Source organism: Camelus ferus, chromosome X (assembly GCF_009834535.1).
Source record: "Camelus ferus isolate YT-003-E chromosome X, BCGSAC_Cfer_1.0, whole genome shotgun sequence".
NCBI lineage: Eukaryota > Metazoa > Chordata > Mammalia > Artiodactyla > Camelidae > Camelus > Camelus ferus.
The window spans coordinates 60,821,366-60,848,025 of record NC_045732.1 but is presented as its reverse complement, the minus strand read 5'-3'; the positions used below and the strand labels follow the sequence as shown (position 1 = coordinate 60,848,025).

The window sequence follows — 26,660 nt, the reverse complement described above, 5'->3', positions numbered from 1 at the left end:
TATTATTTGTAAGGCAGTTTTCAGATAATTATTTTCTAGAAATCTCATCTTACAAAGGAAAATACTAATGAAACAGAGGATTAAGTAAACAGACATTTTAATTTAATATTAAATATAGATCCTTGTTAAATCAGAATTTTTCTTCTAAAGACTGCATAGCCTCCTAGCTATTAATAAACTGTGTGAGGTGCTCCTATTTAGAAGTTGGTTGCTAAAACACTAATTCTTTAAATTCTGAAAATGTACTAATGTGATTTTCTGCATGGCAGTTATGCACCAGTAAATTTGGCCCATTATTATTAGACCTCTGTGAGGATGGAAAGTTACATACAAGAAAATATCTCAGTCTCTGTCCTAGGGAAATTTAAAATATACTGGGGAAAATAACTCGTTTTTGTCAAAGAAATGAACTATATGGCTCTGTTATGTTTATCAAAAAGTATACAAAACTTTATTGTAGCTTTAGTAAAATAAGCCCTGAAAAAAATGAGTCAAAAGAACTACATTCCACTGGGTAAGCGTTTCTGGAGAAGATAAGTTAAGTAAGGAAGTTAGAATTCACTGGCTGAGCATGCACCACATTCAAAGCATTTTACATGTATTATGCTATTCAAAGTTTACCATGGTTCTATGAGGAAGGTACAATTATTATCCCCATTTTGCAGATGAGGAAACTGGGGCAAAAGGACTTGAAAAATTTGTCCAAGGTCACCGGAGGGTAAAGACACAGCTTATACTTATATGCACAAGATCTGATTCCAGACAGTTGAGTATCATCAAAATTTTGGGATTAGAACAGGGATAGGATAAGTATTTTCAGGAAGATTTTTCAAAGAACTATCTATAGCATATATTAGAAGCTAGGGAGCAGCATGGAGAGTGCTGCAAGCAGATTGGTCTTTTAGTCTAATAATTTCTGTAATTCTTTGGGTCATTTTTAACCTTTCTTCTGGAGAAGGCTAGGCGCATTCTCCAGATAATGAAATTGTGTTCATCAGAGCATTTGGTTATCTCTAAACAAACAATGCTTACTTGGTCTTCTAGATAGACAAAACACTGGTTATAAAACAAGACAGTCAAAGCTGCTCAATATCACAGTTTTGAAATTTTGGTTACATCTGTTTTAAAAGAGTCAGTAAAACAAAGTAATGAATCTGGAGAGTTTATGGCTCCATTTCTTGTTTCTTTCTCTGTATTAAGTAGATTTTTTGATAACTAAAACAACAATGAGTTCATTAGCCATCCTGTTCATTTACTCACTTGCAGTCAGTCAAGATGCAATTTCCTTGCTGCTTCTCTTTCAAGGAAGAGTTAGAGAAGAGTGAGTTGTTAGCTATCTTCACTTTGGAAGTATTAATACTGGATTTACTGAAGCATTAGTCTTTACTACATGCTAAGTATGTAATTTAACTGAAAAGCCTGCCATAGTGGAGAATAACTAAACCAAGGATATTAGTTCTCACCTTAACAACAGAATGTGACTTTGGGTCACAGGTAAATTCAATTTATTTTGTAAGTTGAACGGTATGGTGCACATATAAAAAAATAGCAGTTCAAGCTGGTTAAACTCATTAGCCTTGGCCTTGGATCATACTTATGTAACTGGAATAGGAGTCCCTATGTGGCCCTGTGAATGGTATAATAAAAAAAGATACTTATCGGGTCTTTATGCATCTGATAAATAATTTACACAGATCAGTCCCTTAACTGTTACATAACAATCCCATAGGGCTGTTCCTATCATCAGCCTCTTTTTATAAAAAAGAAAACTGAGGGTTGGAGACGTGTGACTTGTCCGGGGTCATACAGAGAGTAATGGGCAGGATTTAAATCCAGGCAGTCTGACCTCAGAGCCTGTGCTGTTGCCTGAAACTCATCAGATTATCATAGTGCATCTTCCTGCGTGTCAATTTTACTCAGGGACAGGGAATCTTATATAAAAAAACTATGTCAATAAATTATGGAACACAAGTCAAATATTGGAAAGAAATGTATAGGTAAAATATATAGATTTTTAAGGGAGTTTTCTGCCTTAATTGGTAGCTTCAGGTTCTATCTTCAGGCTCCTCAAAGTACAGGTTCCTCTGCTGCTGGGGATACTAAGTGGAAAAATTCCTAGGATATTTTTCATTTAATTGTGGATTGAATACATTGGCATTTACTTTAAGCTCTGACCTCCCAGTGTTTGGCTGTTCACCAAATAAAGTCCTTAGGCATGTTAAATTTAATGAAAACCATCTTTTTCATTAAATTAGCTTGTTCTAATATACCGTGTCAATTCAAGCTAAGACTCTTGTGTAAGTCAGAGGAACTTGAGTCTGGATGCCCCTAAGGATGCTAATACCACGAGAACATAACTATTACCAGAGGAATGGAAGAGTGGCCAGGGTTGTGACTTAACTCCAGTTCCAGCACCTCTGTCCAGGAGTTCATTCACTTTTGTTCATTAAAGATGTATAGTAGAGTGGTTAAGAACTCAACCTCTGGAATCAAACCATCTGGTTTCATATCTGGGCTCTTTTGATTATAAACTATGTGAACTTGGACAAGTTATGCACTTAGTATCCTCATTGAGGATACAGTGCTAAGGATGATATGAGGATAATATCATATAATGATGGTATGAGGATGATAATGAACCCCTCAAGGGAGTCATTAGAATTAAATAGTAAAAGTAAAGCACTTGGTCCATTGTCTGACACATTGAAAGTGATAAATATAGTTATTATTATTCAGTGACAACTATGTCACTTACTACTTATTACAAGATGCTTATGCTTAGGGTAATTATCCATTATTAGAAGACCTAAACAATCTATTTACTCCTTAATCTGCCCCTAAACCAAAATCATTAACATTTGTGAAAATGACTTTCGAATATGTAACAATATATGTAAAAGTGTGTTAACTGCAGAATTGTTTGTAGTGACAAACGCATGGAAAGTCCTAGAATGTCCAGGAAGTCCAAGTCTGTGTACGGGGACTGGACTAGATGATCTCTAAAATCCCTTCCACCTCCAACAAGGACAATATTTTCACCCAGTGAGTTAGGCTTGACACCAATACTCTAAGCAATAGAAATGAGACAGGAAAATCTAAGGTATTGGCTGGGTATTGAAAATTAGATCACATGCACAGTACTCTAAAATAAACCAACAGATAAAAAGTGAAAAAACGGTTATTAATATCAAGAACAGAATTCATTATTTAAAACATTAGAAGTTTTTATATTTTAAGATACATGTAATTAACTGTATGCAAATTTTATACTCTTAACCTTCATAATGGTTAAATTAAAAGGTATCAAAAACAAACATGAGATGTGAGTTTGAGGTTTAGATAATGAAGATGTATAATTTAGGACTGTTAGGAAGTTTGGAAGCTCTCAAGAAAGAAAAGGGGCTGTGTGTGCTGTAAAACACTAAAACAATACTTGGTTTGGAGTTTTGTTTAAAACAGTGTTGATTTTTTTCCCCTTTGAAACAACAGGAGACATTCTATAGGTAGATAATGTCAAGCCGGATGAATGGCTGTCTGACTTTAGAACTATGAAGACCTATTATTATTATTAATATCACAGAGTTGCCAATATCATGAAATTTCCACCCTCATGCATGTTAGAGTTGGAAAATCTCTATTTGTAGAGGCCTATGATGCTTCCAAAATAGAAGTCACAGTATAGTCAGAAAGAAATGCTATGAGTGGCTTGAGACGATATAATAAGAAAGGTTTCTTTACACATAACCTTGATCGGTAATAATACCATGAAAAATAGCAAACAATATTGAATTTGAGATCTCTGTGCCATTATTAGCCCTGTTTTAGAGAGGGAGAATAGAAGTAATAAAAGTGAGGTAGTCTGCCCACCATCTAATACAGCTAGTAAGAGGAAAAGCCAGAACTCAGGCTCAGCAATTCTGACTCCCGAATCTGTACTAAATCACTTGGGTCATAATGTCTCACCAAGGAAATCAAATGCTGAAACTTGGTTATTATTGGGATTCTACTCTTTTAAATTCTGAGAAAGGGTTTTTAAAATTTTGTGTATGTTATCTGATTGAAAAATGACCATCGCCTCTGAAGAGCTGTGGAATAGGTATTTGTTCCCACCAGCAGGAATATTTGCAATTCATAAGACTTATTTTTTTCTCAGAGGATGCATTTAACCAAATTAATTAAATATATTTGGGTATTCTGGATGAAAAATGGCAGGAAATACCATTTGGGCTTGCTCTACACACTGCCCAAATATAATGCATAATTTAGAAATAGTTACTATAGTCATACATGCATTTATGGACATCGCTCACCATTCAAATCCTTTGAATTTTTCCTCTCTTTTCTAGTAGAATGAAATAAAATGCTTCCAAACTTGCAATTAAAAAGATTTACTTTATTTGAATTTTAGTGGGCGAATTCTTCAAATGAGTACTGTGGGCAAAAGATTCTTGAGTGTCCTTGTAAAAGTGTTCCTCCGTGATGTGGATTTACATTTTTGAACAGTGTATGCTATTTTTAAGTTGAAAACTAGCATCAGAGTAAATAATTAGTAACTAATTCTCCTTCTCTGCCATTGCATTATTTGTATCTGTTCTTTTAGATTCTATGCAGTTAAGGCTATAATGCCAGAAATGTAACTCACAAGTATTTCCTTTTAAAAATCAAATGTTATAGCTACATACCATAGCCTATTCATTTGTGTGTATTCTTATTTTAGGGATGAGTATGGAATGACATAATTTTGCTTTGAAAAACCAGACTGTGAAATAATAACCAATTTTATTACTATTCCTTTTTAAACCACAATTATTAACAGCTTGAAAATGCTTTCTATTTAATTTTACCAAACAGGTCCCTCTTAACAAAGGCATTATTTGTGCTCCTGAATAACGCTAGCTACCATTCCTGTGGCTGGGCTGTATAGACAGCCACACAACTGGCAACTCCGCAAAATAGAAGAGCATTTGTGTTTCTTGTTTTGATTGGTTTTTCTAGGTTATTACTTCTGTTACTTGGCCCTTTCTGTCAGATATTTGAGAGCAGAAATGAAAGGCTAAGGATGAAGATTTAGTTTCTGTAACTCTCCATTCCAATGAAATTCTGTTATCCAACAATTTGGTTCTATTTTCCATTCAAATTAGGTGATTAAAATCAGTACACAAGGGAACAGAATAGAGAGTCCAACATATACCCACATGTATATGGACAACAAATTTTTGACAAAGGTACAAAAGTAACTCAGTAGAGAAAGGAGAGTCTTTGCAACAAATGATTCTGGAACAATTGGATATCTATATGCAAAAAAGAATTTCAATTCACATTTTGTACTGCATGCAAAAATAGATCAGATCGAAATGTAAAACCTAAAAGTATAATACTTTAAAAAAAATAGAAGAATATCCTTGTGACCTTAGGCTAGGTAAAGACTTCTTAGAGATGATACCAAAAGCATGGCCCATAAAAGGAAAAAAAAAGATGATAAATTGGACTTCATTAAAATTACAAACTTTTTCTCTTTGAAAAACTGTAAAAGGCACTGTTAAGAGGATGAAAAAAATTAATGGATTGGGAGAAAATATTTGAAGAGCTTATATATGATAAAGGACTTGTATCCAGAATAGAAAAAGAATTCTTAAAACTCAATAGTAAGGCAACAATCTAATGGAAAAATGGCCAAAATATGAATAGATACTTCACCAAAGAAGATAAGTAGATGGTAAATCGGTACACAAAATGATGTTTAACATTATCAGTCACTGGGGAAATGCAAAGTAAAAACACAGTGAAATACTCTTGCATTCCTATTAGAAAGGCTAAGTTGCAAATTGTGCAACTATTTTGAAAAATAGCTAATTTCTTAGAAGTTAAACATACACATACCATATGGTCCAGTCATTCCATGCCTAGGTATTTTTCTAAAGGAAATGAAACTATATGTCTATACAAAGACTTACACACAAATGAACATAGCAGCTTTATTCATAACAGCCAAAAACTCAAAACACAAATGCCCATCAATGAATTGTGATATATCCAAGCAGCAGAAAACTACTCAGTAACAAAATAGGAAAATGATTCTTACGCACATAACAATATGGAAAAATCTAAAAATAATTATGTTAAGTGAAAGAAGATAAGCAAAAAGAGGGATATATTGTATGATTCCAATTATATAAGTTTCTAGAAAATGCAAACCAATCTATAGAAACAGAGAGGTGATCAGTGGTTACCGAGGGATGGGAGGGGCATGATGAAACTTTGGGGGTGATGGATATACTTATTATCTTGACTGTGGTGGTAGCATCACAGGTACCAAAATTTATCATATTGTATACTTTATGTACAATTGTATCTATTATACAGTTGACCCTTGGACAACTCTGGAGTTAGGGGCGCTGATCCTCAACACAGTGGAAAATCTGTGTATAACTTTATAGTTGGCCCCCTGTATCCATGGTTTTGCATCCAGGGATAAATTGAAAAAAATTCATGTATAAGTGGGTCCATGCAGCTCAAACCTCTGTTGTTCAAGGGTCAACTGTACTTCAGTAAAATTGTTTTACTAACACAACATTGTAAATCAACTATACTTCAATAAAAAAAAGAATTAACTTGTTTATTCAGATAAAAATCTGTCTAGATGAACTCCCCAAAATAAAGAACAAAAAATAAGCCCCCAAATAAAATGAATTTGCAATGGTTGGCTTCTTGAATATCTACAACAAAAGATAATGCTATAGCAGTTATCACTGTGTATTATGTATGTGTGTTTGTATGGCAGGGGTGTGGGTGAGATTGCATATATGTTCATAACAGGGAAGGTGTAAACAGATGTCCAAGAGCCATGTTCCGCCTGAAATATACCAATAGATTCTGTGTTAAGCATCATCTCACATAGAACTATGAACATTTAACCCCCCAAAAAGAACATCATAAAATAATGAAACAAAGAACAGATTACTATGCAAGTAAATTATAGCTAGCCTTATGAAGAAAAATAGCATATTACATGCTAGCTCTAATACTTATAAAAATAGAAAAAATAAGGTATTATACATAAATTAAATTCCTTATATGAATAAAATACTTATTTTCTTTTAGGGACTTGCCATCATAAAAGTAAGTAACAGACCAACAAAAGCTACAAAAATAAAAGTGTGTTATGAGATACTCAAGGTAGTGCATACACATAAAAAGTAGATGGTTTAGAAGTCACCTAAAATCTACGGCTTGGGGAAAAATACTTCCAAATCAAAAGTCAGAATAGCTCATGAATATATTATCTTTGTATGAGGATTTTTACAAGCTTTTCCCCCCTCTTTTTATTCTCCCTGTTCTGTTCCAAGCTTTTCTGTGTCAGTGTGAGTGATTAAGTACTAATCCTTGAAAAGCATCTAAACAACCCTCTAAGTAAGTAATTTTAGAATGAAAGCTGTGGTTGAGTCACATTTGTTCAATATCATAAATCAGAAGAGAGGTATTTTCTATAGGAGTCACAGTTGTCTTAAATCAAGGCCAAAATTATTTTACCCTTTGGATTTCACCACTGATTAATTTCTTTCTCAGTTCAGTAGAAAAACAAGCAAGGGATATGAATAAGCAATTCCCAAATGGACGATAAACAGATGAAAAGACATTCAATCTTACCACTAATCTAAGAAATACAAATACATAATAATAAGAAATTAATTTGGAAATGTTCACTAAAATGTGAATAGTGATCATCTCAGGATATTTTAAGTTATTTTAAATTTCTTATTTGGAGTTCATTGTATTGACTTTTTTCAATCTACATGATTTTCACAAACTCTAAAGTTATTAAAAAACTGCCTCATTAGTTATTTGCAGAAAAATTACGGACAATGGATCCAAAAACAGAATTCAGAAACAGAACCAAGCAATTTAGTTAATACAGTAAAGGTGGTATTTCAAATAAATGTTAAGACAGGAAGATGATCAAATAAATGGAACTAAGAAAAATAACTATTAGCTAAAAAAAATACACTAAAAAATCTGGATCCCTAACTCATTACTTACTTCAGAGTACTAATTCCTGATCATACAAAATTTAACATGTATATGAAGGGGGAGAGGGTATAGCTCAGTGGTAGAGCAGGTGCTTAGCATGTATGATGTCCTGGGTTCAATCCCCAGTACTTCCATTAAATAAATAAATAAACCTAATCACCTCCCCCCTCCAAACAAACAAAAACAAATAAACAAAAATAACATGTGTATGAAACAATTAAAGTACTATAAAAATATGAGTATTCATTAAAAAACATGTTCATCATTTTAAAGGAAAATAATAATTTGTAGAACAATATTTACAGCATATCTTCATTGAATTAAATCATTGAACTAAACCATTGTTTAGTACATGTTTTAACTAAAATTATAAAATGAAAGGATATGCACCCAGTAAGTTTTATTCACCATTATATCGTTATCGTCTACCACCTGGGCCAGGCACATGGCAGGCACAAAAATATATTAGCTGAATGACTAAATAAATGAACTTTATGTATTGTTGGTGGGACTGTAAATTGTGATAATTTTTCTGGAGAGAAGTTTGGCAATATGTATCAGAGAGTAACATGAGCATACAATTTATTCCAGCATCCCCATTTCTAGGAATTCATCATATGACTAATTTTTACAAGTGCATATAGTAGGTATCCAGGGGTAACTTTTTTACAACAGGAAAAAAATATGGTATGTTAGTGGAGACATGGTGTGGAAGTAGCTGCCCTACAATAGGAATCTGGTTAAATAAACTAAGGCAAATATTTCCATGGAATATGCATCTATTTTGAAAGAAGATGTTGATCATTCACTATGAAAGTATGGCCACAATTAATTGATAAATGAGGACATTATAAAACATACTGTCACATAGATAAAACAATGTATATAAATAGACAGGTGTGTATATGTACAAAGAAATTTCTGGAAGGAAATGCATCAAAATGCTAACAACAGTTATTTGATTAAGACTGCATGTTTTTATTATCACTGGAATTTTCTATATTGTATTTTTCCATACAATGCTTACATACTTTGACAATCAGGAATAAACAATAAAAGTAAATTCATTTACAAAATAGAAAATAATAATGTTTCCTAACTTTTAAAAAAAGGGCTAAATGACACAGCATAAATCCTGTAACAAAAAAGACAACAGAAAGGTTACTCTACCTTTAATATTTTTCCTCATTTGAAATGAATAATTGATCATATTTTATATTTTAATTTGCTACTTGTCTTCTATGAGCAGGTTTAGAAAGTGAATGTGATTAACTAGGTTATTTTCTACAGTAGTATTCCAAATCACCTCTGGAGTTTTCTGCTTCCATAGAACTATTAAGATAGCTTCCAATTAAGTCTTTAAAAGAGTGTACCTTGTGAATTTTTATTCAAATACAGATAGGAAATGCTTGTCAATCATAAAAATGGGCTAAATATGTTCCTTACCTTTTAATGAAAAGTAAACACTTGTCTTTTGGGTTGGACCAATGGAGTTGTTCTGTAGCAGAAAAGAATCCTGTAAAAAACAAGATACCTCTTTTTAAACTTCATTTTGCAAGTGTATTCACATATTACTGGACTGTAGATCATACTTCAGTATGGCTAGAATTTTACAATGTTAGAAGGAAACTGGTGGCAGATGACACTGTAAAGTACACCCTGATAAGAGGACGCAGTTTCATCAGCACAGACTCCCCCTCCCATCCTGCTATTCGTGTAACTGAAAACTGCTGCACCAAAGTATAGAACAAACCGTCTGCTTTTAAATCATACTACCTAACATTTGAATACCCTCTTATTTTATCTACCAGGTTGTTACAAGCATTGAGAAGGACTACGTGGCAAATTAGCAGCAAGGTTGGGGTCTAGTATATGCCAGCTGAAAAAGAGAAATAGAGTAAAAATGGTGTAACTGACTCACGGCAACATGGGTTCGCAAACCTTGTAGATGGATATAAACCAGGCTTGCCAAACATCACAGACAGCACTTATTAAAACTGCTACGTGTAATGCAATATGCCTGCTTTCTAGCCCCTCCCCCCTTTGCCAATAAACGACTCCCCTTTTATCCCCCCGGTGTAAAAACACATGCTCATAGCATATTAAGATAAAATAAAGAGAACTTTAAAAATCATCCATAATCACACTACCCAATGATGTCATTTGGAGTATTTTCATCCAATTTTTTAAAAACAGATTTTTGTCACGAGGCCCCTGACAAACCAAACGGGAATTAAGGATGAGCGGATGCGAGAAGGATAGTCCTCTTCCCTTGTTAGGAACCATGACTGGTATTTTTACCTCATATCTAAGCTTTTTTTTTTTTTTAATTATAAAACTAAGACAGAGTTTTGAGGGGAAAAAACATCTTCCAGAGGTGTGTGCCTCTGCTACCAAGGAGCGCCTGGGAAGGTGGGCGGAGTCTCGAGGGGGGCGGTGCGTTTGGTCACTCATTGGGCTTAGTGACTATCAATCAAACTTGGCCAGCAAATGAGGGGCGAGCTAAAGGCACACTGGGAACTAAATTAACGGGAGGTCTGACTACGAGGGGAGGGGGCTCGCTATCCAAACCGTGAAGAGATCGTGGGGTCTCGCACTGCGCCATTCGGCTGCGGCACGCGTCTGTCTGCCGCAGCTGCAGCCAGGAGAGGCCTTGCCTCCTCCGCTTTCGCCCAGGCCAACACCGCCGGTGCCACCTCTGCTGCGATCGCCTCAGCCCAGCCCAGCCCCGCCCCGCCCTGAGCTACTGCTGCCTTCGCCGCTGCCGCCTCCGCAGCCCGGGCCTCCGCCGCTTCCACCCAAGCATCCGTGAGTCATTTTCTGCCCATCTCTGGGCGCGCGGTCTCGGCGGTAGTCACCACCCTCAGAGGTTTGCAGGCTTGCAAAAATGGCAGAAGCGGATCCGAACAGGGTCTCGGAACCTGCCGCCCAGGGGGTTGATGAAGAGATGATGGCTAGCTCCTCTAGCGATTCTGGGGAAGAATCTGACAGCAGCAGCTCTAGCAGCAGCACTAGTTGCAGCAGCAGCAGCAGCAGCAGTAGCAGTGGCAGCAGCAGTAGCCGCAGCCGCTACTATAGAAAGAAGAGGGTACCTGGGCCTTCCAGAAGGGCGCGGCGGGCTCCGTCGGGTAGAAGTTTCGTGGATCAGCTGCCTCGGGCAGTTAGAAATCGTGTGCAGGCGCTCAGAAATATTCAAGATGAATGTGACAAGGTAGACGCCCTGTTCTTAAAGGCAATTCACGATCTTGAAAGAAAATATGCCGAACTCAATAGGCCTCTATATGATCGGCGATTCCAGATCATCAATGCAGAATATGAGCCTACGGAAGAAGAATATGAATGGAATTCAGAGGATGAGGTGTTCAGCAGTGATGAGGAGGTGCAGGAAGAAGGTCCCAGTGAAATGCCTGCCTTGGAGGGTGAGGAAGAAGATGACCCTAAAGCAAACCCCGAGGTCAAGGCTGAAGAGAAGGAAGCTCCTAAAGAAAATCCAGAGGCCAAAGCAGAAGAAAAAGCAGAGTCCAAAGATGTTCTGGAGGCCAAGCCTGAAGGGAAGGAAGAGCTTAAAGAAGCCCCCCAGGCAAAGGCAGAAGATAAAGAACAGCCCAAAGCAGCAGAGGTGAGGGTAAGGGCTGTGGGAAAAGAGGCTCCTAAAAGAGTTCCTGAGGTCAGGCCTAAAGAAAGAGCTCTTAAAAGAGCTCGTAAGGGAAAGCCTAAAAGAGAGGATCCTAAAGGCATTCCCGACTATTGGCTGACTGTGTTAAAGAATGTTGACAAGCTGGGGCCCATGATTCAGAAGTATGATGAGCCCATTCTGAAGTTCCTGTCGGACGTGAGCCTGAAGTTCTCAAAACCTGGCCGGCCCATAAGTTACACATTTGAATTTTGCTTCCTACCCAATCCATACTTCAGAAATGAGGTGCTGACCAAGACATACATAATAAAGTCAAAACCAGATCACAACGATCCCTTCTTCTCTTGGGGATGGGAAATCCAAGATTGCAAAGGCTGTAAAATAGATTGGAGAAGAGGAAAGGATGTTACAGTGACGACCACCCGGAGTCGCATGACTGCGACTGGAGAAGTTGAAATCCAGCCAAGAGTGGTTCCTAATGCATCATTCTTCAATTTCTTTAGCCCTCCTGAGATTCCTACGATTGGAAAGCTTGAACCACGAGAAGACGCTATCCTGGATGAGGACTTTGAAATTGGTCAGATTTTACATGATAACGTCATCCTGAAATCAATCTATTACTATACAGGAGAAGTCAAGGGTACCTATGATGTTGGTAAAGATTATGGAAACAGAAAATATCGAAAATAAAAAAGAGGCTGCCTGAAAGAATTGGCAAGAATCTCAAATGAGTGAAGCAGGTTTATATAGCCTTGGGGGGAAAATAAAACCTGCCCTATAACCTTAACACTAGTATTTCACACAGTCTTGTGTTTTCATATTTTCTTGGTAGCCTAAAATATTGTCTTAAAGTGTCTAAGTATCAGTTTATTCTATCTAGCCTGTTGTAGTGTAATATTCTTCAAAATATGTAAACTGCTGTCAGTTATCTAAAGCATGTGAGTTTGGTGCTACAGAGTTTTGATTTTTGTGAAATCCTTTTGTCATATTCCTCTTAGAATGCAGCTGTGAAAACTGTCAGAATTGTTAACTGAGACAAATATTTGCTTGAAAAAAAAAGTTCCTAAAGTATCAATGCAAGTGTCTTTTTTTTTTTCTTTTTCCAGCCCAGAAGACCAAGGGTTTAAATCTGCTTGCACTAGCTGTGCCTTCATTACTTTGCTATAGAAATACAGTATTATACTAACTAGAACAGTGCATTGTGAAATTTGACTGCTTGAAAAAAGATTAATATACAATTAATAATGATAATGTCCATCAAGACCATACATGATATGACTGTGAGCTTGTTAATGTGACATAGTGGTTTACAAATTTAAGCATAACGAAGTTACTGTTTACCACTGAGGTGTTAATATGACCTAGTATTTAAAGAAATTTGCTCCTCTTATACTGTGTAACTGTAAACTAAAGGTACTAACCACATTTTCTTTGTAATATGTTCTATTTTGCCTTTCACTGGAAATGATCACTTTACATCCTTTGGTTTTTTTTTTTTTTTCATGTTCTTCTTGCAACCTAAAATAAATAAATGTCAAATAAAGTGTATCGTGTTATAAAAATCTACCATTTTTTCCTCATTACAAAAAAATGGGTGCTTATTATAGAAAAAGTAGAGAATCGGGAGGAAGAGGGACATTTGAAAAATTATAACTATAATTAACATTCTCATGCATTTCCCAGATCTTAGCTCTTTTTTGGAGGCTATACATTCAAGTGACTGGGACTGGGGAGGAGGAAGAGAAGGGGAGGGGGGAGGAAGGGGGAAGGGGGAGTAGGGTAGATGAATAGAAAGTGAGGAGGCAGAAGGGAGAGGGAGGGGAAGAGGGTGGGAGGGAGAAGGAAGGGAAAGGAGAGGTGGGAGGGGAGGGAGGGAAGGGAGGAGGGAGTGGGAAGGGAGGAGGGAGAAGGGGAAAGGAAGGAGGGTGGGGAGCAGAAAGGATGGGAGGGAATCGGGGTTGGGGAAGGGAGGTAGGCAGAAGTCCCTCACCCACCAAAGACATCTATATAAGCTATTGCTTTCACCTCCAAGAGTAGGTTGGGTAAATGACCCAGGCCCACCTTCTACAGTAACTTGGGAGGAGGTCTCACTGCGAAGTGGGTTTATTTTTCCTTATAGGTGACATGATGCTTCCACCACTTCTGCTCCATGCAGCTGGTTACAGAGTAATTTGATCCTGAGATTTTGCTTTGAACTTCGGGTGAGGAAGAGGCCTCTTAAACTCAGTTTACCAGGGAGTTTTACACTGGGCACCAAGTCATGAGCACAACAAATGATACCTTATTTCACAACTGCCTTTCCCCATTTGCATATATTTTCCTTCAAGACCTTACAGGAAAGAGGTGTGGCAGGAGGAGGATGGCATTTGGGAATCTCTGGGTCTCTAGGCATAAAATTATGTAACAGTCTTCCCAAATCCCACCATATATATAGTTTAGTATCAACATTTATCCTTGCTTAACAATAATCCCCCTGTCCATAAACGTAAACATATTTTAATCCATGGAATATATATTTAACCAATCACTCATGTTTGGATATTTAGGTTATGATTTATACAAAATCAGAAAGCAAATTCTTGCTTTTATCAATAGCACTGCAATTCTGAGAATGCCTTATAGTTCTTAGATTTTGCATACATCAAGGAGATGTGGCAGCAGATTTATTTATACGCCAGTGCCAAAACGAAGACTATGATAAATAGTGTGTACCTGGCTCACTGCTGCAGAGGTTCTCAAATCGGGTATATACTGTGTATGTCAGACATCACAGATAGAGCCCTTAAAACTTCTACATGGAATGCAACATCCTTATTGCGTCTTAGAACACTTCCTCAAGTATTTAGCCCCTTCCCGCTCTGTACTTTCTGGTATTAAAGGAAAGCATGTCATTGTAGCATATTTGCAAAACAGAAGGAGAAATGCAGATAATATCAATCATTCAGAAGCACACTACACAAGGGTATGCCCTGCAGGTAGATTGGTGTATTTTTTTCCCTGTCCGTCAATTGATAAGGTTTTTACACACGTTCTTGGCTGAAATCAAGTTGGATGGGTGTAAAAAAGCTAATTAGAAAGACAGCTTATTGGCATTTTTACCTTTTTCGTAAGTCTGGGGGCTGGGGAGCGGGCAGGTGCCAAGTAAAGCTAGGATTTTGCATCAGTAAAGCTAGGATTCCGGAAATGCCTGCGGTGGGCGGTGGGTGCTTCAACCACCTAGGCTAAGTCAAAGGTGACCAGAGCCTGGAAACCCGATGGGCTCGCACGTTCGTTGGGCTGCAGATTTGTCCATCATACTCGCTCAGCCAATGAACGATGTCAGAAAGAAGAGCCGGCTGGGAGCGAAGCTCGCGGGCCGTGGGTAGGGGCGTGAGAAGAGTTGTGCGAGGTCTTCTTCCGTGCTTTCTTGTGGGGAGTGCTGTTTCCTTTTGCCGAGATTCAAGGCTGAGGCCAGTCGTTCCCTTCTCTGCCCCCAGCCCCACCGAAGAGGTCGGCACCTCCTCCGCCGCTGCCATCGTCCCCGCCTTCTCCTTTGTGAGTTTTTCCCACCCCGAATCGGGCGCTGAGCGTCCCGGGTCCTCATTCTAAAAGTTTGCCTTTTTCCGTTTACGTGACAGACTCAGATAAGGACAGGCTTTCCTAAGCAGCAGCAGGGGCTGCTGAAGAGGTAATGGAAGAAACTTCTAGAGCTAAGTGAAGGAAAGGACCACACGGATAGTCAAATGATGCAAATGCTCCCATTCTGACAGGGTGTCACGGTCCAGGTGTCCTTGCGCTCAAATAACTTCAGCGGCCCAGTGATAAGATAGAAGCCGAATTTGAAAAGGAATTGCAGGCTCTTGAAAAAAGGGGAAACCTTCACTTGATGAGGTGTTTGTGCCCACCAGCGCGTGTATTAGGACAGCCTGCACTGTAACTTAAGCACGGTTATGTATTACTTCAAATTTTATATTTTGTGGGTTTTTTTTTTGTGGTGTATATTTTTTAAGTTAAAAACGAAATATTTCACTATTAAACACATAGCATTTAGAAGTATACTTCTTTTTATTGAGAAATAGTTGATTTACAATGTTGTGTTGGTTTCTGTGTACAGCATAGTGATTCATTTATATATATATTCTTTTTCGTTATAGACTATTACAAGATATTGTATATAGTTCCCTGTGCTATGCAGTAGGACCTTGTTGTTTATCTGTTTTATAAATAGTAGTTTGTATCTGCTAAGCCGGAATTCCTAATTTATCCCTCCACCCCCAGAAGTACACTTCTTTACAAGAGATGCAGGACACAGCAAATTCTCTAAAGCATCTATGTAGTTTAGTCTTTTTGATGTCTTTTTGTCACATGGCTTTTAGAGAGTAACTGGGAAATTATCAGAACTCTTCACTGAAGCTAATATTTACTTGGGGGAAAAAAAGTACTTTAAAGAGCCAATTCATGTATGTGTTTTGCCTCCACCTCAGAAGTAGGAAGAGTTTAAGTCATTTTGGACCAAGTGTGTCTTCATTATCGTGCTATAAATTGTGACTTATTTGTCATGCTTTGGTACATTACAGATTTTTATCACTTGAATAAAGTAGCATACAATTAAAATTTAAAAATAACACGTTAATATCAAGTCTCCTAGATTGCTTGTTTTTGAATTTTTCTTGACTCAGGGATTTATAAAGAAAAAAATAAACATAATGAAGTTGTTACTTTCCAATGTGTTGCTAATAAAAGCTAGTGTTTGCAAGTTGTTTTCTCATCTTTTATTCATAAGTTATGTAAACGAAGGTGATTAAGTATATTTTCTTTGCAGTATGCTTCACTGAAAGTTATCACTTTATTATAATTTTATTACATCTTCTGATTATAAAATTTAATTATAGAAAATTTGGAAAATATACTGAAAGGTATAAAAATTATTTTAAACAATTCTACCTTCAAAGATAACCACACTTTACGAAAAGGAAATATCTATATCTTTAACATAACTATGGTTCTATGTCTTTCACTTTTCATTTAATATATTTTGGAACCTTTTCTATATCAGTGCATGTAAAACAGAAATTTCTCATATGCACTATATTATCTGGTAAGGATAGTTCCTGATAAAACTTGTTTTTAAGATTTTGGGGGGATATTTTTCACCTATTCATTTTCCCAGGTGAACGGCATTGTCACTTTTTCTCAGGCTCCCTCCCTAAAGCCTATGCATAGTTTGATTAAGGTTTGTTTGAATTTGTAGATTCATTTACAGAGAATCAGAAATACCATGTTCATTTTTCTTATCCAAGGACAAGCTGTGTCTTTCTATTTAATCAAGTATTTTTATAGCCTTCAGTAGAAGTTTACAGTTTAACCGTTAAAACAGACTTTAAAAAATTTTTTCAGAATCTGTTCTTCAGTTTCTTCCTTTGTCTGCCTTTTGCTTATGCTGTTTTGCTTCTTATTTTTAAATCATCTGTGCTTAGGCTTTGTCCTCTTTTTTTGCAGCTTTGAATAGAGGCAACTGTTGGCTGAAGTGTGATATGTGAAGAGGTGGGAGGAAATGAGCCTGAGCATCTCAAAAGCTTCATCTCAGGTTTGTCTCATATCCTTGTCTTTCCAAATTGCTATATTTTCTGCCGGAAGCCATTTCTCTCTTCAGTTTTTGGTATTCTTTCCTTTCTTAGCCCTTACCAGTGCCAGCTTTGAAATGAACAGGTCAGCATGACTCAGTGAAATGCCTTGAGTTACGGGTGTTCTGTGGCAATCTTGTAGTTAATTTCTGCTCAATGGACTGGCCAGCATCTGGAGACTTACTTGTTGCTCATCTGTCTCCTCATAGTGAAGCAGTCTCTAGAGGCTCTCAGAAAATGAAAATGATGTGCTAGTGTAATTTCTCCTTTACATCAGTTCCCTTTTATTCTGTGTTACAGAGCTGTTTCCCTTAGGGGTCGTTTCTTGCTGCTTTCGATGTCTGCCACAGGCCTAAATCAAATGTTCAGGGCTTGAACACCTAAGGGAAAAGCAAGCATGAACTCAGATGCTTGCGGGGTTTTTTTTTTTTTTTTTTGGTTCAAATGTCATTGTAAATGGAAGATATTCTTTCCGATGTGTGGCTTGGACTTGTGGCCATTTCTTTGATTTGAAGATCATTTCTGTCTTTAATTTTTATTCAGATGATTCTGCATAGGCAGGATTGAAAACTACAGAGCACTGTAGAAGGGAATCTCCAAGAAGGGAAGGAGTATGTAGTGGTCTCTAAATGTATTGACCTCAGAAAACTTTTCTGCAGCACAGCTGTTAATAATTCTCAGAACTTAACAGTGTTCCTGAAAAATCAGTTTGGTGTATTTGGCTTTGGCCAAATACGTAAATTAGCCCAGCCCTATCTATTGACAAAAGCATTCTTAATCAACATTTAAAAATGTTTTTATTTTGAGACAATTAAAGACCCACAGAAAGTTGCAATAATAGTACAGAAAGGTCCTGTGTACCCTTCACCCAGCTGCCCCTAATGGTAACACCTTATACGACCAAAGTGTAGCAAACCAGGAAATTGACATTGGTACAATCTACAGACCTCATTTAGATTTTACATTCATTCCTGTGTGTGTGTGTGTAGTTCTGTGTAGTTTTATCACATGTATAGATTCATGGAACTACCACTAAAATCAAGATTCAAAACTGTTCCATTACCAGAAGGAAACTCCCTCATTCTAATCTTCCTGTCTCTAAATTCTGGCAGCTATTAATTTGTTCTCAGTCTTGAAGTGAAAAAAAATTACACACATGGTTATATAAAGGGACTTACATAGTATGTAACCTTTTGAGAATGACCTGTTTTCTCTCAGCAAAAAAACCATACGATCCATCCAAGGTGTACCTGTATCAGTAAGTTGTTCTTTTTATTGCTGAGTAGTATTCAAGTGTGTTAATCACTGATCTGTGACTCTTCTGTAGGGGAATAAAATTTGGTGGGAAGGAAACAGGACTGCCAGTGGCCAGAACCTCCCATAGGGACGAAAGAAGAAATTACAAAGTCCTTCTTCCTAAAATTTGAAATTTTAAGAGTATCAATAGAAAATGCTTATGCAATGCTTATTATGTATCATAAATATGCAAATTGTTATTCATATAATTCTTAGTCTTATTAATTAGGTACAAGTATTATCTCTAACAAATGGAGAGACTGAGGTACAGAGAGGTTATGTCACTTGTCCAAGCTCACACAACCAGTAAGTGACAAAGCCAGGTTTTAAAGTTGGCAATCTGGCTCTAGTCCATGTTATCAACTGCTCTGTTGCACCACCTCCCTACCGTGCTGTACCAACTAGAGAAGCACCTGCTTTGTCCATACTCGGGACCAGATAGGGCCCAAGGGAAGCAGCAGAGAAGGAAAGGGGATGCTCATGTATAGAGGAAAACTAAGAATTCCATCTTACCCAGCAGCAGTGCCTCCTGAATCCACTTGTAGCTCATCTCTAAGAAACCTTATCAAGGGTTATAGCTTAGTGAGACCACTGGGTAGGGGTTAGCCCCTAGGTCATATCCATCACACTCAGGGGTATGATGAGAATGAGCTTAGTTAATTTCTATTTCAATGAATTGTAGGGTGATCCGTTACTATTAAAGATTTTTTACCTATCCAACTTCTTATATTTTTATTATTCCCTTCTGTTTTCCTGTAATTAGCAGCAATAAAGAGCCTTTAAATCAATAAGTGTAGGAAGGGAAATGAAGCTGAAAAAGTAATTTATTCCTAAGCGTCTTTGAGCAGAACCCAAAGGGACATTTACAGGAATTGGACATCATACAGAATGAAAGCACGGATTTGAAGTCTAACAGACTTGGTATTGACTCCTACCTTTCTCACTTCTTGGCTGTGTGACCTTATGCAAGTTGCTTAACCCCTCTAATCCTCGTTTTTCCTATTTATAAAATGAGGCTGTTTCCTGACGACTTCAGAGAATTATTGTAAGGCTTAAATGAGATATTGTTTATCAAGCACTTAGCAGAGTGTTTGGCCTGCAGTAACCATTCAAATAATAATTATTGTGTAATTAGGATAACTGAGTTTTACTTGGTAAATCCAGGTAAAGTATCATGATATTAAAGATGTTACAATTGGTATTAACTCATCCAAGTTTGTCTTCAAGAAAGAAAATCCTCTTTCATGGATTTCATGTAACGGCTCCTGTTCTTTCTTGGATTTTCCTAAATCAATAGCTCTGAACTGATTCCTGGTAAACACCTACCTGCCTACATCATCCCTATGTTTTCAGTCTTTGAAATCCTTTTGAGTTTTTATCCATTCCTCGAAGGAGTCAGTACTCTACCCAGCTTGTTGCCCAGCTCTAAGTCTATTACATAAACTCTTTTCTTTAGTAATGTTGAATACAACCGGACCATTTCCAGACCCTAGATGTGCATTTATATGTAAGATAGTGATTTATAAACTATTTCCAGTGTGGCATACTTTCCTCCCAACCTCCTCTAGTTTTGGCCTGGGTATGAACTGGGGACTAGAAGACAGATCAGTGATTTTTGCCATGGTTTCTGAAAATGTTCCTTTGGTCAGGAAGTTTTTTTATAAGAATTGCTTGCAGAAGTTTAAGAGAACATAAGAGTTAAAAAGCAATGAATGGCATACCAGATGGCACTTACTTAAAACATTTGCACCGCACCCCATAAGAAATGAAATTTGAGGAAAGTAAAAATCTTTCTTGTAATATTTTCCTAAAACTGTCACCACTATTTACAGCTTCAGGTAAAATATGACAATGTTAGGTCTGCTGAAATTGGTATTAACTCATACCAACCTGTCTTGCTTTAAGGGAAAACGTCCCTTTAAATACAATAAATATAAGGATTATGGGAATAAGATGCATTACTTATAATTATTTAAGTGTAATTCAGGTTTTGATAGAGTTCATCAGTCTTTGGATTGAAAGACAAGTAAAAAAAAAATGCACCGGAGCAAATATATAGCTTAAATTTTTTTTTTGTTATTTTTGGCTAGGTTCAGTGTGCTAGGAAAACATTTCAACAAGCGTAATATACTTTTAAATATTGGAAAAGTTGGATTTTCACAGCATGATTACTGTGTCAGCAGGTTGCCAATTAATTGTTGGAAACTTTTGTGAGAAGACTACAGTTGCATTTAATTATGCCAAAAGGCTAGAGAAAGAACAGTTGTTTTAAAAAACCTGTATAGATGATGAGGCTTTATGAAAATGAATCCTGACTTTGCAATTGAATCTATACTAAATGAACAATCTCTAAGCAGCTCATGGGAAAATATCAGAAAACTTCTCTAGCTTAGAGAAATCCCTGGCTGATTTTCTGAACAACTGTTTTGGAAATAAGTTAGGTCTTTTCAAATGTTGTGTTTAGGTTCGTTAGTTCGTGTTATTAAATAGTCCCACTAGTATAATTCTTAGTGATAAAAATAAACTTTATAAGACCCAACAAAACAAATGCTATGTATTAAACTAAACGTTTGGAGAAGTATTAACTTGGCAGTTTGATTTTCATTTCAAGACACTTTCATGAGGAAGCAAGAGATCACAAATGGTATTGGCATACCTCAATTACCATAGTATTTATAGGGGAAAAGAGAATATTTAGTTGTTTTATTTGATGCAGAAACACTTACTTCATATTAAAAATGGCATAAATCTCTGTATTATTCTAATGTCATCATCTTTTTATTAAACAAAAAGCATTTGTGTATAGTAAAATGTGGTTGAGTCAGTTTTGTTACTCAGGGCACATTAACAAATTTTCATCCACCAAAAATGTGTTGAGTGATTTTTTTTTAAATGCCAGAATTTGTTGATGTTCAAGATCCTTCGCTTAGCCTGTCTTCAGCTTGCTTTGTGATAATTCTTTGAGGGTACTTGTACTTAAGGAAATGTAGAAGAGAGAGTATCGGTGATATTTGTCATCCAGTTTTAGGATGTCTTGATATTTTCAATTTAAAACCATACTAACATCATTTATAAGGCAATATATAAGGTGAATGACAAACTTAGGAAAAAACCACTTCTAAAGGAAATGAATAAGCAATTCAGAAAAACAGTTTTATGTGTATATTAGTCTTTAGGATAATAAATATGAAAAATGCTCACCTGCTCTACTAATAAAAAGATGAAAATTAAAATAATGAGATACTACTATTTATCTGTTTTGTTAGTAAAATTAAAATTAAAAAATCCTGATCATTTTTCTATAATGTGAAGAAAATGCCCTATCACTTGCTGCAAGTGGCAAGGTTTAATCGTATACATTTTCAGGAGGATTATTTGGCAATACTTAATTAAAAAAACCTTACTAATGTGCATACTCTTTGACCTAGAAAATCTTTAAAGAATTTATCTTAAGGAAACAATAATAAGCAAAAAAAAAAAAAGAATGTTCATTTCAGTGTTGCTTATAATACTGAAGTGTCTGAAACAATTTAAATGTCCGAAAAGAAGGGATTCAATTTGTAAGCTATTGTTTATGTTCATACAGTTGAATAATGCAAAGGCATTTAAAATAATAATGTAGATCTGTGCTGACATTGAAAGGTGACCGAGATAAATTATTTAATAAAAAAGTCTCTAAAATATGGAAATATATGCATATACATGTAAATTATATATCATACACAAAAATATTGATACTGAATATCTATATGTAATGGAGTTTTAGGTAATTTAATTCATGATTTTTGGTATTCTAAATTTTATTTAATGATCAGAACTTACTGTTGTAATCAGATAAGATATAGCAGGAGAAACAGGAACATATTAGAATTATAGACAGTTATGTGGAGCTGTACAATCAGAAAACAAATAAGAAATTGTGAAGGTGGTATATAGGCATTTATTTGAGTTATGCAATATTGGTGACTAATTTTTAAAATAATGTACTAAAAGCATGCATACAAGTGTTGTTCCCTTCACCTTAAGATAAAACGCTTATTCCAGGCATGCTGACACTAACAGAATGTTTAAGATACTCTGCTTCCTCATTTCATAGGTGAGAAATCTTGGGCTCATTGCATCTAAATACTATCCATGTTCACACAACAGCTAACCATGCTGCTTTCCCTTTGTTTTTTTGATAATTAACTATTACTATAAAACCAAGTTTTTCCAGCCTCGTATGATCACCAATGGCTACTTTCCCCTTTAAATACCCAAATAAACCAGCCTCAGCCTTCCTTTCCTCATGTAACCTAACTGACTTAACCAAGTAACCAAGTCTCCACCCAGTTTCCTTTCCCAAGTACTTCCAAGAAAAACTAGACAATGCTTGGTTGTATGTTCCAAAAGTGTGCCTGCTTGTCACTTAGTTCTTTCTTAGAGCAAATGCTTCAGCCTTTTCCACTAGTCATATTGTGCCATCTTACAACCGCTTGACCATGCTGCTGCCTCTTAGCCCAACCCACGTTATGCTAAGAATGAACACAATCACACCACAAAGCAAATCCCTGAAACACAGTTAATATCTGACTCTCATGCTTAACAAAGCTTTTTTTTTTTTGGAATAGCAGCAGAAAATGATCAGACAGAAAAAGGAAAATTTAAAACTAGTCATCGGAGATCCATGGTCGACATCTTTGCTCAGAGGTCCCTGAATGGCTGTGCTCCCTGATACCACATGTTGCAAGTGCCAGATCATTTCCCACACTGGGACCCTTTAACCCCCTCCTTCTTTACAGGTGACTAGGGTTCCCATTGTTCTTGGGGATTAGAGAAAAAAGGAGTATCTTCCTCCTTCCCTGTCAAAGGCCTGTTGTTTTCCTAATGGGAAAGTAGAAAAACTCATTTCCTTAAGCAGAAACTCCATCCTTGCCACAACTGTTCTAGTCACCATGTTCCAGATAAAACAATTATAATAGCATATTTCTCTGTCTGGATTTAAAAAAAATTTTTTATTGAAGCATATAGTTGATTTACAATGTGTTAGTTTCTGATGTACAGCACTGATTCAGATATATATATACGTATAAATATATATATATATTCAGATATATATATATATGTATAAATATATATATATTTATGTATATATGTTCTTTTTCATATTCTTTACCATTATAGGTTACTACAAGGTATGAATATAGTTCCCTGTACTATACAGTAGGACCATGTGGTTTATCTATTTTATATATAGTAGTTTGTATCTGCTATTCCCAAACTCCTAGTTTCTCCCTCACCCCCTTTCCCCTTTGGTAGCCATAAGTTTGTTTTCTATGTCTGTGAGTCTGTTTCTGTTTTGTCAATAAGCTCATTTGTCTCATTTTTTTAGATTCTACATATAAGTGATATCATGTGATACCTGTCTTCCTCTGACTGACTTCACTTAGTATGATAATCTCTAGGTCCATCCATGTTGCTGCAAATGGCATTATTTCATTCTTTTTTATGGCTGAGTAGTATTCTGGATTATTTTTATCTATGTGGAGTATGTGAATTGCCTTCCGTGAACCAACAAAAGGATTTTGAATTACAGGACCTAAGCCACTTTTTCAACTGCTTCTCTTTCTCTTTGTGTCTTTATCTCAGCTCATCTCTCACTTTTTCTGGTGTTCTACTTTCTCTCTAGCTTTGTCTACCTTGTCTCCTCCTTCTCTTCTCTTTTCACATGTTCTCTTGCTTTTGGCTTCCTAGACAGATGACTAAATCAATAATTTTGCCTTGGCTTCTCTTTCTGTACCATTTTTGGGGATCATTAGATGTACTATAATCTGTAAAGATGAAGTGGAAGTCCCAGGCAGAGGGATTGTTTTTACTTCTAAATTGGGTAAGATAAATTTACCAATTAATCTGCTTCTAAAAAATCCCAGCAAGGAAATAACTAGCCAACAGAGATCAATGTCTTCATAAGGATACAAAATATACCAACAGCAGTACCCTCAGTGGTAGAAAATGCCTGAAAAAAACTAAAACATCCCCAATATAGCCATCAAAATTGAGTGAATTTTGATATTGAACATAGTTCATACCTTTTTTTTTTTTTACATTCTTCACTTTGAGACTTCAGGATCTCTTGTTAGTAATTGATAAGCTGTGTTTTCTGTAGTTGCCACATACCTGAGACAAGTCTATGACTTTCTGTTTTAAATAATATTGAAGTAAAAGGAACCCAGCATTTTTCCTCTCCACACGCCCTCATTCCCCTTTACAGGATCACAGAGAAAAAATCAAGAACTTCTCTCCTTCCTTCAACCATTAAAAGTTATTATTTTGCTCTTCTGTTCTTTTGAAAATAACGGCTTTATTGAGAGATAGTTCACAAACACTACAATTTGCTTTTAAGGTATGCAATTCAGTGGCTTTTGGCATATTTACAGAGTTGTGCAATCATCACCATAATCTGCATGTTCATCACCACATAAAGAAATCCTGTACCCATTATCAGTCACCCCTTATTTCTCCCAGTTCTCCCTTCCTCCTGCCCTAGGCAGCCACTAATCTACTATCTGTTTCTGTAGATTTTCCTCCTCTGGAAATTTCATATAAATGAAATCATATGAAATGCGGTCTTTTGTGACTGGCTTCTTTCACTTGCCGTCATGTTTTCAAGGTTCATCCATGTTGTAGCATGTGTCAATACTTCACTCCTTTTCATGGCCAAATAATATTCCTTTTGTATAGATATATCACATTTTGCTGTATAATATGGACATGATGACATTTATTTAGGTCATTTCCACATTTTGGCTGTTATGAATAATACAATTATGAACATATATGTGGGCATGTGTTTTTATTTCTCTTGGGTGTGTACCTAGGGAGAGGAACTACTGGGTCATGTAGGTAACTCTATTTAACCTTTGAGGAAGTGCCAGAGTAGATGCACCATTTTATATTCCAAAGTAGATGTACCATTTTGCAATCCTGTCTGCAATATTTGAGAGATTCATTTTCCTTTATCTTTGCGAATACTTGTTATTATCTCTCTTCTTGTTTCCAGACATTCTAGAGGGTATGAAGTGGTTTCTCAATATGGTTTTGATTTGAATATCCTTGAGGGCTAATGATGTTGAGCCAGATCTAAAAGAAGATGTCTAATTGTTGATTATTGGCTTTTCAGAGTGAAGAGGAAGAAAGAGTAGAATATCTCTTTCCTTTTAATAATAATAAACATCACTTCCAAAGCCAAATACAGATGGTTTGTATATATCCCCCCTTTTAAAGATATTGGGGATAACTGAGAGTCTTCACTCAGGACCAATGAGATGACATTCATTTTCTTTTCATGAACACCATTTGCATTTTTTCTTTAAGCTGAGGATTTGCTGCTTGGAAATCTCCTTAGAAGGGAGCTGAATGACATGTCCCTCCTTTCTTCCTCTACTTTCCACATCTGAGTTGTGTGCATTAGCTTTTTTATTAGTGATAATATAATTTGCTATAAATTTAGCAGCTTAAAGTAATACAGAATTGTTATCTTACAGGTCTGTAGGTCAGAAGTCCAGTATGGGTTGCATTAGGCTAAAATCAAGGTGTCAGTAGTTCTGGGTTCCTTTCTGGAGGCTCTAGAGGAGAATCATTTCCTTGCTCATTTAGGTTGCTAGCAGAATTCAGTTCCTTGTGGTTGTAGGACTGATGTCTCCATTTCCTTGCTGGCTGTCAACTGAAGAGTGTTCCTAGCTTCTAGAGGCCATTCACATGCTTTGGTTCATGAATCTCTTCCTTCATCTTCAAAGCCAGCAACTCTTCAGCCTTCCTTTTCTACTCTTAATTTTATTTTTTAGTTTTATTGAGCTATAATTGACAAAATTGTAAGGTATTTAAAGTGTACATTGTGGTGACTTGATATGCATATACATTGTGAAAGGGTTCCCTCCTTCTAGTTAATTTACATATTCATTACCTCAGATATTGATTGATTGATTGGTGAGAACATTTAGGTTCTAGTGTCTTAGCAAATTTCAAGTATCTAATATAATATTATCAACACTTTGCATTTATCTTGAATTTTTTTCCCTTTTTGTATAGGTCCCTTACTTTATTTTTTGTTTCTTTACCTA

At 36.3% G+C, this 26,660-nt stretch overlaps 2 protein-coding genes and 1 long non-coding RNA gene across 4 annotated transcripts in view; 2 read left to right on the top strand and 1 right to left on the bottom strand.

The window, feature by feature from the left end:
• FAM133A (family with sequence similarity 133 member A) overlaps positions 1 to 9,539 on the bottom strand; it is a 29,463-nt gene extending 19,924 nt beyond the window's left edge. The window contains exon 1 of the mRNA XM_032475398.1: positions 9,475 to 9,539. The gene's annotated coding sequence lies outside the window, so the exon portion shown is untranslated. The remainder of the gene's footprint in view (positions 1 to 9,474) is intronic.
• A 1,005-nt stretch (positions 9,540 to 10,544) lies between these two features.
• On the top strand, positions 10,545 to 13,228 carry NAP1L3 (nucleosome assembly protein 1 like 3). Its single transcript, XM_006193803.3, has one exon. The coding sequence runs from the start codon at positions 10,916 to 10,918 to the stop codon at positions 12,350 to 12,352; it is 1,437 nt and encodes a 478-aa protein (XP_006193865.2). The 5' UTR covers positions 10,545 to 10,915; the 3' UTR covers positions 12,353 to 13,228.
• Positions 13,229 to 15,017: 1,789 nt separating this feature from the next.
• The window catches only part of LOC116661992, a 287,826-nt gene continuing 276,183 nt past the window's right edge, over positions 15,018 to 26,660 (top strand). For both annotated transcript variants that reach the window (XR_004317958.1, XR_004317957.1), the window contains exons 1-2: positions 15,018 to 15,196; positions 17,141 to 17,228. This is a non-coding gene — a long non-coding RNA (uncharacterized LOC116661992). The remainder of the gene's footprint in view (positions 15,197 to 17,140; positions 17,229 to 26,660) is intronic.

Excerpts from the sequence above, each read along its gene's own strand:
- NAP1L3 (XM_006193803.3), top strand. The coding sequence starts at position 10,916 with ATGGCAGAAGCGGATCCGAACAGGGTCTCGGAACCTGCCGCCCAGGGG.